General features: G+C 53.0%; 1 protein-coding gene across 2 annotated transcripts in view; it reads left to right on the top strand.

Annotated features, from left to right (window-relative positions):
* Rab11fip4 (RAB11 family interacting protein 4) overlaps nucleotides 1-14,937 on the top strand; it is a 106,333-nt gene that overhangs the window by 67,438 nt on the left and 23,958 nt on the right. Inside the window, exon 1 of one of the 2 annotated variants that reach the window (XM_076870700.1) lies at nucleotides 2,640-2,882. The exons of the other annotated variant lie outside the window; for it this stretch is intronic. Coding sequence (XP_076726815.1) covers nucleotides 2,853-2,882 — 30 coding nt within the window. The 5' untranslated portion in view covers nucleotides 2,640-2,852. Of the gene's footprint in view, nucleotides 1-2,639; nucleotides 2,883-14,937 lie in introns of those variants that run through there. 2 annotated transcript variants of the gene reach the window in all.

Below are 14,937 nucleotides of genomic sequence, written 5' to 3'. Positions count from 1 at the left end.
TTCAAACCAGAAACACTGAGACCTAGCCTGGGCTGGCATCCCCCATTCTGTCCAATCCAACACCTCAGACACAGTCACTATCCCTACTTGTCCCATCCCCCTAAGGATCACTGCTTCCCTGAACACTCCTGGTGGATGTCAGGCCCTCTCCTGAAAGTCAGGGTCCTAAATTCTCCCACAAGCTGCTTCAGGTTCTGATCCTCACCTCTGTTCCTCCCAGCCTCCTGCCATACAGATAATGACTATTATACTTAGTACCTGCTATGGGATAGGCTCTAAGTAGTTTGTTGTCCTGATTAAATGATCTTCACAATAATCCTAAAAAATATACTACCATTATCTCCAGTTTACAGACAAGGAAACAAAGATACTGCCAATCAAACTTGCCTGGGGTCATTTGGCTACAAGGTGATGAAGCCAGGACACAGCCTTGGCTCCAGTGCCCACACATACAACCACTGATCCCACGGCTTGATCATGCGGCTGGAGTAACACGGAGTTAATTCATCGAGCACCTACAGCACGCCCTGTACTGAACTCACATCATCTCCCTTAAAGTTCACAACTGAGAGAGAAAACCATTTTACATTTTACCTTTCCATTTTACAGAGGTGGAACTGAGGCCTCAAAACATTAAATGACTTTCCTGTGTAGTAGATCCAGGGAGGCTTTGAACCCAGGAGAGTTCGGTGCAACTGAGCCTTTCTCTCTGTTACTCTGCTTTTCAGGACAAATAAGTACCCACCCTACTACCTGTGGGAAAAATAAAGAGGAACCCACTGGCACTACCCAGTCTATAGAGCTCTTGAAAATGCTGGTTGGTTAGACCGCCCCAGAAGGGCTGAGACTGGACAGATCTGAGTTTATCCACTGGCCTTGACTGAAAAAGAGTCAGGACACAGAGAAGCTTTGATCACCTTAAGGTTCTGCTTCTCTTCCTCAGTTCTGGGTGATTCTGCAAGTGACCTGCTTTCCGGAGCCCAATGGTCCCTAGGGGCAACCTGGGACTTGGAAGGGAAGCAAGGATATCATGATAGATTTCCTGGACTCAGCCACATCCTAAAATCTCATGGGAGGCTACTGAGCTTAGATCTCCAGGTGGAACTGGGAAGACAGCTGACCCAGGATGCCTGCGCTCATTCAAGTACCAAACAGTTGGTGAGGCCTAAAGTTAAGCGTGCTCACTGGGCTAGGGTGCACAGCAACCTGCAAGGTGGAATGTGCCATTCCCATCCACCGATGAACACACTCAGTCTCAGAAAGGCAGTGTAACTTGTCCTGGGACCCAAAGCTGGAAAATAGGATTCAACGCCAGGTCCATCTTACTCCAAAGTCAGGGTTCTTCATAATACACCAGTGCTCCTGTGCATTAGGGATGTGGGGGTGGACACAAACCAGGTTGAGAAACCCACTGTGACCTATGCACACAGATCCAGAGGTCAGTTCAAGAACTACAAGTTCAGAGAAGGGCAGGGGTATGGAATTTCCACCTCACCCCCACAGCTCCATCCAGTATTCTGTCTCAAGCAGCCCTTGCTAGGAGGCTCCCCTCTAGTTAAGGCTGTAGCTTTTGGAAAGTCCCCAGCACCTCCGGGAGCCCTAGTGGGCTACTCTGCCCCTGGAAAATAGAGGGGCAAAAAAGAAAACAAAAATGGAGGAGCAGCTGGGAATTTATTAACAGGAGAGACACTGGGGAGAGGGCAGTTGAGAGCAAAGAGCCAGAAAGAAGGAAGCAGAGAAGATGCGCGTGGGGGTCGCGCTGGCCCAAAGCGCACAGCTGCCCAACTAGTCCTGCCCATACCAAAGTGCCCATGCCACCTTATTGGGCATGAGCACACAGGGAAGGCAAAGGTGGCTTGCAGCCAGCCATTCGGGAAGATAATCTGCTCCCACAAGTTACATAATGCAACATGAAGTCAAAGGGAACCGCATTTGCAGTATTTGCTGCTTTGCATTCGTCACATCATTTTCGCCTTATTTTAATCTGGAACATGAAGAGTTATGAAGGGCCACATTTCCGATGCAAATTATATTTACTAGGATTCCACAGGAGTCCTCTTTTTGTTGGGTCTTTTTGCCACTTGTTTCTTTTGTACTATACGATAGCTTTCGCTTTACATGAAAGATTAGAAAAGTTGTGTGTGGGATTCAGGAAAAAAATCTATTTATGAGCCATCAGACAGGCTGGTGGTGAAGACTGTGGTGATGTGTTGGGAGAGGCTTGGCAGGTGTTAGTTGGGATCCAGGAACATAAGCCAGGGGTTGCTGGCCGGAATCTTGCAGAGCGGTGACCACAAACAATAAGAGTGGCATGGAACCGGCTGGAGCGTGATCTAGTAGACCTCCGGGCCTCAGTAACTTTGCGTCTCGGGCTCGGGCGGGCCTAGGCGAGCTCCACCCCTCCAAGGCGCAGGGTCGCTTGGGCCCGCCCCGCGGCCACGCAGCTATTGGTCGATGCCGACTCAGCCACCTGCCCCTACCTTGCGTGGGCGGAGCTACCTGGGCCCCGCCCCCACGGCTCGGGTTCCCAGGCCGCGCTTCCCCCTCCTCCTCCGGCCCCGCCCCCGGCGTGAGGCCCCGCCCCTCCTAGTCCCGGAGCCCGGGCACCTCGTGATGTCACGGCCGCTTTGATACAAAGAGCCCCTTCGGCCCACGCGGGTCTCCCGGCAACGAGTGCGGGCGGGGGCGGGGCCGGCGCCTTCAACTGGTGCCGAACGGTGCGAGCGGCGGCGCAAAGGCTTGGGGATTGTTCCTTGAGCTCTCGGGTTGCCCGCCGCGTCCCTTACTCACCCTACTGACCCGCGCTGAGCTTCTTGTCCCTCTGCAGAGGACCGATCCGCTACCGGTCGGGGATGCACACCCCGCCTGCTCCCGGGAGTCAGGTAAGCGGTGGCCTCGGGCTTGGGCTCCTGGGACTCCGGCAGGGTCTACCTGGCCGGCCCGGGGCCCTGGGGTCAGAAGTTGGCAAGAGTAGAATTGCGCCCGCTCTCGCCCCGCGGTGTCGGTCCTCTCGATGCTGGCCAGGGAGGTCGGGTTACTTGCCCTGGCTGGCTCGGCCACGGAAGTGAAACCGCTGTCCCTGCTGCCCTCTCGGAGCCCTCTCACGTGCCCGGCGCCGGCGTCCAGGTGTGAGCGTGAACCAGACTAGCACCCGGCGCAAGGGAAGAATGGCTGCGCTGAGTGCAGTGCAGTTTCAAAAAGTGTTTCAGGGGGACCTACTGGGCCCCGGGAGGGGCCTTGAGTGCCCAGACCCACCTCCTGCCCCGCCGGAACTGGTGTTGCCCCCAGCGCCCTGCCCTTGGCTCGGCCGGTACCCAAGGGGACTGTGCGCAACGAAGTTTTTCCGTAGCTCTTGGCCACTGCACCGAGTCCGTTTCCTGGCTTCCCCTGTCCTTCCAGAAGGGGACTCTTCGTGATCAGACGAGAGAGCCAGACCATTTCGGGGTTTGGGGAAAGAGCCCTCCCCATCTCAGCATGACGCTGCTGTGTCTGTAGATGTGTGCAAGCTCCTCCAACCCTTGGTCCTCCGTCCTTCGGTCCTAAGTGCCAGCGGTCCGCCTTGGTAGTTGTTGACACACCCGCTTCTCTGCCGGCGACAAGTGTCTCTCGGAAGGCCTGGCTGTGCAGTCTCTGTTCTGTGGGGAACCTGGTGTGGACACAGCCCTGGACCTTATTCCTTGTCATCAGGGCAAACCTGCCAGTGTCACCTCCTCCCGGTTTCCGCTTCTCCTTGGCCCTGCTCTCCCGGAAGAGGGCTAGAAATGATACATCCCTGGGCCCTGAGGGCCATGCCAGTTTTCACTGACTTATTTATAGACGTCCCTCTCAAAGGAGTGTAAGGGGCCCAGGTTCCTCTCTCTGCCCTCAGCCTGTAGATCTTGGCACGGCAGACCTCTAGGCTGCTTCCTGGTGGACCACCAAACCTCTGCCCTTCCTTCCAGAGCCAAAGCAGCTGGTAATATTCCAGGGTCCTGGAAGCAGTGGGCAGGCACATCCCCTGGGACAGACCTATACCTGTCCCCTGATGAAAGATGGTTGCAGTGACTGTCAAGGATAGGGAAAAGGAGTCTTGGGAAGTGGTTGCTGTCTGTGTGGACCCACCTCTGCAGTAGGATATCTCCCCCACCACACTCACCATTGCCTGGGGTCTCACTGCCCAGTCCCAACTCACTCAGATGCTGGCATTGTGGCACTGGCCCAGATCTCACATCTCACCCTGCTTAGCTGGCATTAACAAACTGTTGATTATGTGTCCAGGGAATTTTATTCATAGAATACTTCCCTGCTCTCAAGGTGTTCGCAGACTGTAGAGGACCTTGAATACCTGAATCTAATCTGGCCCTGCTCACACTCCTGAATTGAGGGCAAGTTGACTTTGAGGTCCCATGGCCTGCAGGAGCCAGGGAAGCCAGTGAAGAATGTGGAATTTGGACACATGGGCCTGCAAGGAGCATAGCTTGGGCAAATACCTGGTGGAGAACAGGTTTGGAACTCTGAGAACCCTGGGTTTAGGTGAAGGGGTTGTGGTAAATGATTAAGGCCAACAGGAGAGATAAGACTGGGCCTGAGGGGAGGGATGGTTGACTAGCCAGGCCAGGTGAGCTGGCTGGGAGGCATGCCTTTGCCCTAACAGATCTGCCTGGAATCTGTCCTTGGAAAGGACTTTTAGCCAAGAGAAGGGAGAAAAAACAGAAGAAATTAGAGGGACCAGGGTACTCCAAACCATCTCCTTTGGGGTTGCCAGGGGCGGCCTGCACTAGGGAAGTTTTCTTGACCATTTGTGTCTCTCCCTAAAGTATTCCGGCACCTTTATGGTCTCCCAGCTCTTTTTCCCTCCTGATAGGACCTTCCTCCAAAAAACACACACTTTCTCTCTCTCTTTCTCTTTGTTGTAGTACTGGGGGTTGAACCCAGGGGTGCTTTACATACTGAGCTACACCCCCAGCCTTTTTACTTTATTTTGAGACAAAGTCTCTCTAAGTTGCCGAGGCTGGCCTTGAACTTGGGACACTCCTGCCTCAGCCTCCAGAGTTGCTGGGATTGTAAGTGTGTGCCATTGCACTTAGCTTCGGACCTTTCTCTTTAGCTGTTTGCTTGGGACCCTCACAACTCACCCTTCCTCATTCTCACCCCCCACCTTGGCTCAAATCCTTTCTGGGGCTTGACAATCTCTAGGCGACCTGTTATTCCAAGGGTTCTTACACAGTGATCTTGCTTTGAGGGGCTTCACAGTTGCATTTCAGTGTATTCGAGGTGGGGGTGAGAAGGAGGTCCAGGTTGTGGGGGAATCTCCCAAAGAGACGGCAGGTGGGCACTGATGTTCTAGGAGGCAGGCATTGCACGGATGGAGGAGGGACAGCCCAGGTGTTTTGAAAAGGAAGCATCCTTATCTGTTCCACCTGGTGTTAGCTGTGAGAAACCGTGTCCTGGCTTTGCCAGGCAGGCAGGGCCCAGGGGCTTTGTTTTCCTTGGGTCAGCTCTGCTGGCTCTTGACAGAGTGACTGGGTGGCATCAAGCCACTGGCCTTGATATGAGGAAGAGTGCTCAGGTCTGACGGCTGCATGCACAGGTGGTCCTGTCTGCTAACCGGGCACGATGAGACAGGCATGTTGACTTGGCCGGTCCACCTGGTGTCATACTGGATGTCATGATCTTCTTTCTGGGATGGTAGGACAGTCTCCTCTATCAGATGGCATTGTAGGGCACAGTGCCCTTCCCTGTGTGTTTGCCCAGTCCCCAGCCCAAGGGCAAATGCTGAATTCTTCCTTCAACAAATATTTGGGTGTCTAATTTGTGCCAGATTCTGTGCTGGGAATGCATTAGTGAATGGAGTAGGTGAGAATTCCTGCCATGAGGGAGTCTGTTTTGTTTGTTTTCTTTCTTTCTTTTTTGTTTGTTTGTTTTTTTGCAATGCCGGGATTGAACCCAGAGCCTTGCACCTTCAAGGCAAGTGCTGTACCCCTGAGCTACACCCCCAACCCTGGGAGTGCTTAGTTTTAAGTGTAGAAGTCAGAGAAGTTGTGTTTTTAAATAAGGTGGACAGGGAAGTCTTCACTGAGAAGGTGCCATCTTGATATCGATAAAAGAGGAACAAGCAGAGGGAACAACAGTGCAAAGCCCCTGAGATGGGACCGGTGCTGAGGTAGCTCATCCACAGAACTGCAAGTGGAGGCTGTGCCTGGAGAGCAGCCAGGGGGACAGGACCCGAGAGATGGAGGGTGCCTGCTGGGGTCAAGCAACAGCAAGAATCCCAGGAAGACTAGTTCAGTGGAGACTGGAAATCATGATGCCTAGGTTTCCATTGCTCCTGCCCTTCCTGTGGAGGGTATTTGGGCACCAAGGCATTTCTTGGGGAAGAGGTATCTCTGTGGCCTTGGCTGCTGAGGACTTCCTGTCCTCGGCTGAGTCCTATCAGAGGAACCCTTCCATGTGAATGTGGCAACACTTCTTGCCACACCACATTGTTTCCAACTCACAAATGAAACCAGAAGAAGCCTCTCTGTGCTGTGGTCTTGGAGCAGGCAGAGGGTTGTTTGCGGCCTGACTCCTTCCTAGGGGTCCATTCTTGTTGGGGTGAGGCCAAGTGCAGCACCCAAGGCCAGTTCAGTAGCCGGCAGCCCTGCATCTCCCTGGGCTCTGTCTCCTCATCTCTTCCTGATCTCCCTTGGCTTCCCTCTGCAGTCCTTCCCCCTATGGGTAGTTGACTGCACAGTTTTGACCCTTCATCTCTCTCTCTCTCTTTTTTTTTTTAATATTTATTTTTTAGTTTTCGGCGGACACAACATCTTTGTTTGTATGTGGTGCTGAGGATCGAACCCGGGCCGCACGCATGCCAGGCGAGTGCGCTACCGCTTGAACCACATCCCCAGCCCCCTCTCTCTCTTTTTTAATATTTTTTTTTGTTATACATGGACATAATATCTTTATTTATATTTTTATGTGGTGCTGAGGATTGAACCCAGTGCCTCACGTGTGCGAGGCAAGTGCTCTGCCACTGAGCCCCAACCCCAGCCCCCTTCATCTCTTAAGGAGTTCAGAGAGGTTCACACACATATGTGGGCAGCAGCTTTGGGATGCGTCTTCATCGAGTTTAGGCCCCCAGAGCGTGTGTGTGTGTGTGTGTGTGTGTGTGTGTCAGGTACACATCCAGGTGGGTGTCACCCATCTACCCTCTTGCTACAAGGTTCTGGCTGAGGGTTAGGGGTACCCTCTGGGTTCCTGGTGTCTGAGGTGAGTTAGTGGCCACCTTCCCTGGCCAGCCCATGGTCACTTGGGAAGATTGTCCAATTTAAACCCTGACCACAGTGTGATCCAGAGCCCCCACCGGGTGGTGGGCTGCAGAGTGTGCCCCCAAAGCCTGGGCACATTTATCTGCTTTCATCGGGAGCTGTCATTTTTCTCATGCCGAGTATGTGACCACACATGCCAGTCCTTGCCCAAGTATCTGGGGCTTCATCACCTCACTGTTGATTCAATGGAATTTGGCATTGGCCAGCTCACGTGGCCCCATTCAAGGCTGAGTGGATCTGGGGATGCCCAGCTGACCTCACCCAGGGGCCTCTACTGCTTGGGGGCTCTTAAGGAGCTGAGCCCTTCACAGGAGCACCTATCAGCAAAAGCTCAGAGCCTCAGAAACTTCCTGAGCAGCCTGCGAGCCTGTTGGTCACTTCCTAACTTTGTCCAATGACCTGGGAAGGTGGTGAGAAAGGACGGTGAAAGCAGGCAACCAGAAATGTGTGTCCTGGGAGGGTCGGCTGAAGGCTGGAGGAGGTGGGGTCTGGTGACCTCCAGCCCCTTGTCTTCCGGGCAGGTCAGTGCTAGTCATGCCAACATTCCTAACCCCGCTGCTTGGCTTCCTTTCACGGTGGGAAGTTTTCCAGCCATGGGTCCTGATCTTAGTTGATTCAACCTGCTTGTCTTCCTAGATAAATGGTTTTTTTTCCCCAAATATTGCGTCAACATTATTCAAATGAAAATAAAGCTCTGTCCAAGTTATTAATATCTGTGTCACTGCCCCCCCTCTTTTAAGGGGCCTCAAGAGAGCTGGAGTGGGGGAGAGTGTCGGGGGATGCCCTGCAGTCATCTTGGTCCCCTGCCTCAGTGTCCTGCAGGCCATGTCAAGGGAACCCACGCTTCAGGCAGGCCTTGCCAGCTGTTCCTGGATGAAATGCCCACCTCAAGCCCAGGCACCTTGCGCTATACTCAGTCACCAAGGCCTGTTTTCTCAAGATAGAAAAACATGGTTTTGGAGTCAGAGAACACCTGGGTCTAGACCCTGGCTCTGCTGCTCGCTCCTTGTGGAACCTCAGACCAGCTGCCTCACCTTCTGGGCCCCGGTTTCCCTGTGTATAGAGTGGAGTTGATAATAGCACCTGCCTCTTAGGGTGATGGTGGAAATAAAGCAAGCCACGGCAATGTCAGGCATCTCGGGGCTTCTGACTGCCAGCTGGCTGTCGCTCCATGGGTGGCTAGGGGAATCCGAGAGGCAGGCAGTGTCATGCCCAAGTGCCTGGACTCCAGGGTCAGGCTGCATGGGTTCAGATCCCGGGTCTGCCGCTGACTGCCTAGCAGGCTGTTGAACTTCTGTTTTTCACTTCCCTCACGTTGTGGGGATGATGCAAACTCCTGCCTCGCAGGGTCGGCGTGTGGACCCAGCTATAAAGCAGGAAAAGCACTCCAAGCAGTGCTGGGAGCTGTTGCTTCTGTTTCTGCACGCACGGTGCCACCGGGGCGGTTCTCAGGACCGATAACCTGAGCATCTAACAGAATTTCTTGCAGGGGATGTCAGTGCTGAAACAGGAAGGTGACAGGGAACAAATTCCATCCCTTGAGGGCCTGCATAGGAGAAGCAAAACTCCACTTCCTCAGCTTCTGTGTTTTTAAAGAAACCAACTTGGCCTCTGCAGATGCAGCCTTTGGGGCCAAAGTGACTGTGGCAATGTGTGACCCAGAGACAAAGCTCATTCTGAGGTGATCGCCCTCTCCCCAGGGGGCTCAGTGTGGGGCTGCACCTGGCCCTTCCTCCCAGAGGCTCCCCCTCCACCAAGCTGTAGCTGCTCTACCAAGAGGACGGTGGCCCTCTGCACCTTCACCCACCTGCCTTTCACCTCCACCTGTCCGGCCACCAGTGCCCCAGCTGGAGGAGGCGGCTTGTGGCAGTACCCGTCTGCCCCTGGCAGGCCACAGTCTGTCTTAGTGAATCTCCGGCTCTGATTGGCTGCAGACCTCCTGAGATCTGGAGCGAGGCCAGATTGAAAGGTGCAGGCCGTGCAGCTGCCTGGCCACATTAGATGACTGTCCTTGGGAGTTTTCCAAGGGACAAACCTACCTGCTTATCCAGCTTGACCGCTCTGAGGTCTACAACTCCACTGAGGTGAAGCTGGCCCGCCTGGCCTGGCTGGTTGGGTAGGCGGTGGCCAGGACAGCCTCTGCCTGGCTGTGTCAGGTAGCCTCAGTGGATGGTGCTCTGGTCAAGGGAGGGTTCCTGTTGACAAGGCAGGGCTGGCCAGCACATTTTTTGTGTGATTATCTGCATGATCAGCATCAGTTATTAGCAAAGAAGAGTCTTGCAGCAGCAGGGGTGGGTGCGCCTGTGCCCCAGGGTGCATGGAGTTGTTGACCGCCCTCTGTCATACACACACTGTCTACAGAACCGTGACCCGCCCCCTCCCCCACGTAGGCACACCTTGGACTTCATGGATTCTAAGACACATTCTTTTCTTCTTCCCATTTTAACATCTCAGATCGTCTAAGTCGTACTTTTGCTGGTGTGTTATAATTTAATTGACAGCACCTTTCTTTCTTGGTGTACTTGAAATAACAGTGTGTCTTAAAAGCAGAGATGTCTCGGATTTAATGAAACACAGAAACTAGGTAACCTCTGGAGAAATTACATAATTTGTCCAGTTTTTTTAAAAGAATGGGATAGAGCCACCTTGTGGTGGTGGTCCACAGATTGTATGAGGAGATACTCTGATGGGGTTCAAGGCGATGAGCTTGGATACTGAGCTCGGATTCCAGCTGGCTCACTAGCTGTGTGTCTTGGGAAAGTAGAGCAACCTCTCTGAGCCTCAGATTCATTCCCAGTACATGTGGATTGTGGCCTCATAGTCGTCATGACTGGAGGCAAGCCACCTTGCCCTGTTTCTCTCATGCTGGGTACCATCTAAGATCACACCGCCCTGTCCCACCTGGGTTAAGAGGAGAAATGAAGGTGGGAGCTGGTCACTGGCCTTCCCCGGGGAGCAGAGGAAAACTGGTGTTACAAGGGGCTGCTTGACTCAGTTTGTGACAGCTGGACGTCACTTTTTCTTCCTTCTTTCCTCTTCCTCCCACTTTGCCTGAGTTTTCATTTTTACGTTTCCCTTTAGCAATTTTTTTCCAGATCACTCTGCTCTCCCTTGCTATAAGATCTTCCCACATGTAACCTGTTTAAAGCTCCCTGTGTTGGAAAGGAGAGGGGGACTGTGCTCCAGGGTGGGATGGCCCAGGCCTCAGAAGCCCAGGTGCCACGGTCCCTGCAACCTTCTACCCAGGTCCCAGAGCCGTCAGCATTGCTGGCCCCTGTTCCTGTGACCTGCGGGACTCAGCCCGAGGCGCTCCAGTTGCTCAGAGTTGTCCAGGGTGCAGGACACTGTGCCTCCAGCGACAGGTAGCCTCTGTGCCCTGCTTGATGCATTGAAAACAGACCTGCTTTTCGCAGCCCAGCCCTGCTCTCTCTGTGTGACCTTTTGCAAATTACTAAACTTCTCTGAGTCTGACTTTTCTCCTCTGAACTGTCGCTGAGGCACAGACACCTAGCACATGTTTGGGTGCCTGACAGATGTGGTTTTTTTCTGGTCCTTCGAATGTTTGACGCCTTTGTGTTTCTTTAGCTAAGTGACAAGGGTATCAAGGAATGCCAGCCAAGGGTGTCGTGCCACTGAACACCCTGAGGCAGATGGAGGAGTTCTGGGCAGGGACAGCAGTGAAGGTGCAGGGACCTTTGTGAGTGGGATGTGCCAGGGGTGCCTGGCAGGGGACAGTCACATGGGGGTGTCTAGCAACGGGGCCACACCAGGCAGGACTCAGCAGCAGCTGCTGGTTGGAGGAGACCTGGGAGCAGGTGGTGGTGGACCTTGTGTTCAGTGGCTCTCAGGTCTCCCTCTTGACATTCTGATGCAGGCCATTAGCCGGGCTCCTCAGCTCTGCATTGTGTCGGGGACCTGAAGCCCTGCTCCACTCTTGGATGAGGAGGTGTTCATGCCCACATATGTGTGTGCCCAGGCGGGGAAGAGTGGTAAAGGTGGACAGGTGCTTGGGTGTGGGCTGGGGGCAGGAGCATGTCCTGAGGCTGAGACCGGCTGGAAATGCTTTGCTGCTGGTCTGAGGAACTAGGACCTGTTCCTGTGGACAGTGGGTAACTTGCAGGCTCTTGGAGGAGGTCCTGATAGACTTCCCTGGGGTTCTCAGCCCTCAGAGCCATCAGCTGTGGCTAGAGGTAGAACCTAATGCCTGTCACCTGTCCCCACTGCAGGTGGAAGCTCCTGGCAAGCAGCCTGAGCTGCCTCACTCATTACTGTCTCAGGCCCCCAAGCTGTTCTGGAGTGACCCCCAGTACACAGAACCCCAGGCAGGGTTGGGGATGTGGCTCAGCGGCAGAGCACTTGCCTAGCATGTCCAAGGCCCCAGGTTCCATCTCCAAATAAATAACACAGCCTGGGCAGCTGGGCGTGGCAAAGACCCAGGGACAAAGAAGGACACCTGAGCTGAGCTTGCTGGGAGGACTGCTGGGGCTCTGGGCTGATGGGAGGTTCTGGAAAATGGGGCAGAGGAGGGTTATGGAGGCAGAAGCCCTGTCAGGTCTCGTCCAGCCTGCCTGCTCAGAAGGGTGGGTCAACGGGAGCTTTGGCCATGAGCCGTGGGTGAACACTGGCCCCTTCTTGGCTTCCAGGCTCTCTGTGGCAGAGCAGGTTGGGGTAGGTGCCTGCTCTGACTTCAGACTACGTGTCAGTCCGTCCTGGTGTGTACTCCCTGAAGCAGATAGTGGCTTCTCTCTGGGCAGTCCCACGTGACCTCTTATGATGGTGTCTCCCTGGTGGACTCATCAGAGGGGAAAGAGTTGGCCCAAGCCTTCCCTTTGAGTCTGAGCTCCCCTTACCATGAGGATAAAATGTGGAGCCCCCAAAGCCAGCCCCACAAGCTCTTGGCTGTGTGAGTAATCAAGCCCTCACTTCAAACCGCCACATCTTGGAAAGCTATAATTTGTAGCCCAAAATAGCTGCCTGTTCCAAGAGTGAGGAGAGCCCTTGATGTGCGTCCTTTCAGCGGGTTGTCCCCTCACTCTGCTTTGACAGGTGTGTCCAGGGCTTTCTCAGGAGAGCTAGAGGTGAGGTGTTGCTCGGGAGCAGGAGCTTCTGCTGGGCACTGGAGAAATCTCTGGGAATTGAGATGGAGCGACTGACGTTAGTAAGGGGGACCCGATTCAGGTTTGTGTGGCCCCAGCTTTGTAGAGGATGACAAAGAGGAGGGAAAAAAAAAAAAAAAAAGTATGGCGTGACTTCAGGGGAAAATGCATGAAACTCCCTGGACACTCATTTTCTGATCAAGACTGAAGTCTCTAAGGAGGAGACTGTTTCCTTGCAGGGATTTATAGGGGGAACAGGATCCCTCTGTGATGCATAGAGCCAGCCGGCATGGGAGACGCTCCACTCCAGTGTGTTAACTTTCTCTCCTCTCCTCTTATCAGGATGATAAAATATGGAGTCTTGGGCTGGGGTTGTGGCTCAGTGGTAGAGTGCTCGCCTAGCATGCACAAGATACTGGGTTCGATCCTCAGCACCACATAAATGTAAAATAAAGATATTGTGTCCACCTAAAACTTAAGAATAAATAGTTTAAAAAAATATATGGAGTCTTCAAAGCCCCATGAAGATAAAATATACAGTCTCCTCCCCTCCCCTTCCCGGGGTGTGGCTCCATCAGCCACTCCCTGTAGACAAGGTCTCCTGGGTGGATTTAGGTAGGTGGGTGAGGGGACTCCCAGCCGACCAACGCCTCCCTTGACCTGTGGCTTCTCCACTGGTTGGCGTGCCTGGAATTCTTGGAGCTGGCTGCTGGGTTTGGTTTCCAGATGTGGAAGCAATTTAAATTCTGTTTTCATAATCCTCCCCGACAGTTTCCCCGTGAAGTCCACATTCTCATTTGAAAATCAAGGCTGTTGGCTCTGTCTGGGTGGCCAGGGTAGACCAGATGGCCTCTTTGAATCCCTTTTGTTTAGGAAATGGGTTCACTGAGGCACTTGGATCTGAGACCCAGGGCTTTTGGGGACAGTCATATCTCATTCAGGGCCAGATCAGAAAATGGGTTCACGGTGGGTTCACTCCTGTGTGCTTTCTTTGGAGATGAGTCTTCCAAATTCAGCATTGCCTTCGGTCACTGTCACTGACCCTGGACAGCCATGGCAGGGGGGCCAGGGGATGCTCAGGTTTCAGCCATGTCATATGAGGCTGGCATCACAGCTGAGCTGGGTGCCACGTGTCCCGGGGGCAGTAGGGGCCCTCCTTCCCACCCTGACCACAACAGAGGGAAGAAATCTGCTCCGGATTTCAAGTAGCCAGAAATATTGTCTGGCATGGAGAAACTGGAAATATCTCGCTCAATTACTGGGCCCTTCCGGCCACAGAAGCGGCCAACCCAGGATTAGAGGCTGTGTGTTCAGGGCCTGTGATTCCAAGGCTGACTGCTGGTCTCTTCTTTTGTAAACCAGTCACTATTTAGGTAAAATAGCTTTCACATCTGTCTTATAACTACACTAAATAGAGTTCTGGACAAACAAAAATTGCCTTTGCGTTTGCCATTCTAATGTCTCTGAACTGCATACGGACTTCTTTAAAATATAACTATGCTATTGAGAGAACACAAGAAAATGGAAATAATGGATGTAGACTCCCATGTCAGTAGTGTTTCTAAAACATCATCCTGATCATCATAGACCCACCAGGCTTTGGCTTCAGCAAAATATAACCTCTTAAGAGCTGCAACATCTCAAAAATTGATCATGGAAAAGAATGCAACATTTCTCTTAAGAAAAGACCAGAAGTAAATAGATGGATCCCAGGACCTCATGAATCTTAGGCAGGTGCTCTACCACTGTGCTGTGCGTCTCCTGAAGAGAACTCTGGAGAATCAGTAGTTCTCTTGGAGTTGGAATGGACCTTGAAGGAATTCACTTGCATTATCTGGATTGGGGGGTGGGTGAAACCCCAGGCCAAGCTTGGGTGTAGGTTTCCATGCAGGCCTCCTGCCAGGGAGAAGGAAGGAGTATGGGTTGCCAGGGCCGCTGTGCCAGAGTACCACGGGTCGGGCAGCTTAAACAACAGAAATGTATGTTCTCGTAATTCTGGAAGCTAAAGTCTGAGATCAAGGTGCCAGTAGGGTTGGTCTCTCCTGAGGCCTCTCTCAGCTTGTGGATGGACTTCTCCTCCCTCGGGCCTCTAGGCATGGTATTTCTCTGGGCTCTACCTCTAGGGCAAGGATGGCTTCTCTTGTTCATATTCCTTTTAAATGGAGCTGCACTTGCCAGGGATTTTATACTTTTCCTTACTCAGTTCAGCAAGTTCAGGGGAAGCTGTCTTTCATATAAAGTTTACTTCTCGCAGACTAAAACAATGCCCTGTAAGAATTGGTAAGGGTTGCAGGCCTGCCACCATGTTCCCTGAGAAGCTGTCGAGGGTGACGCCCAGCCACGCATTTCAATCACCATTCTGTGTAACTCCGAAAGGTTGCCTGAAGCCCGGCACAGGGAAGGCAATCTGTCCCCTTCCCACCCTCACGGGTCCCAGACTTCATAATTAATACACTGTTAATACACTTAACAAAAGTATAATTCCCTAATATTATCCAATATCTAGACCATATTCCATCTTCCCTCTTTGTTCCCAAAAGTTTGCTTTGAAA

The sequence above is a fragment of the Callospermophilus lateralis genome, chromosome 11 (assembly GCF_048772815.1).
Source record: "Callospermophilus lateralis isolate mCalLat2 chromosome 11, mCalLat2.hap1, whole genome shotgun sequence".
In the NCBI taxonomy this organism is placed as follows: Eukaryota; Metazoa; Chordata; class Mammalia; order Rodentia; family Sciuridae; genus Callospermophilus; species Callospermophilus lateralis.
Note: the sequence above shows the minus strand (reverse complement) of the source record. Positions and strands in the feature narration are given on the sequence as shown.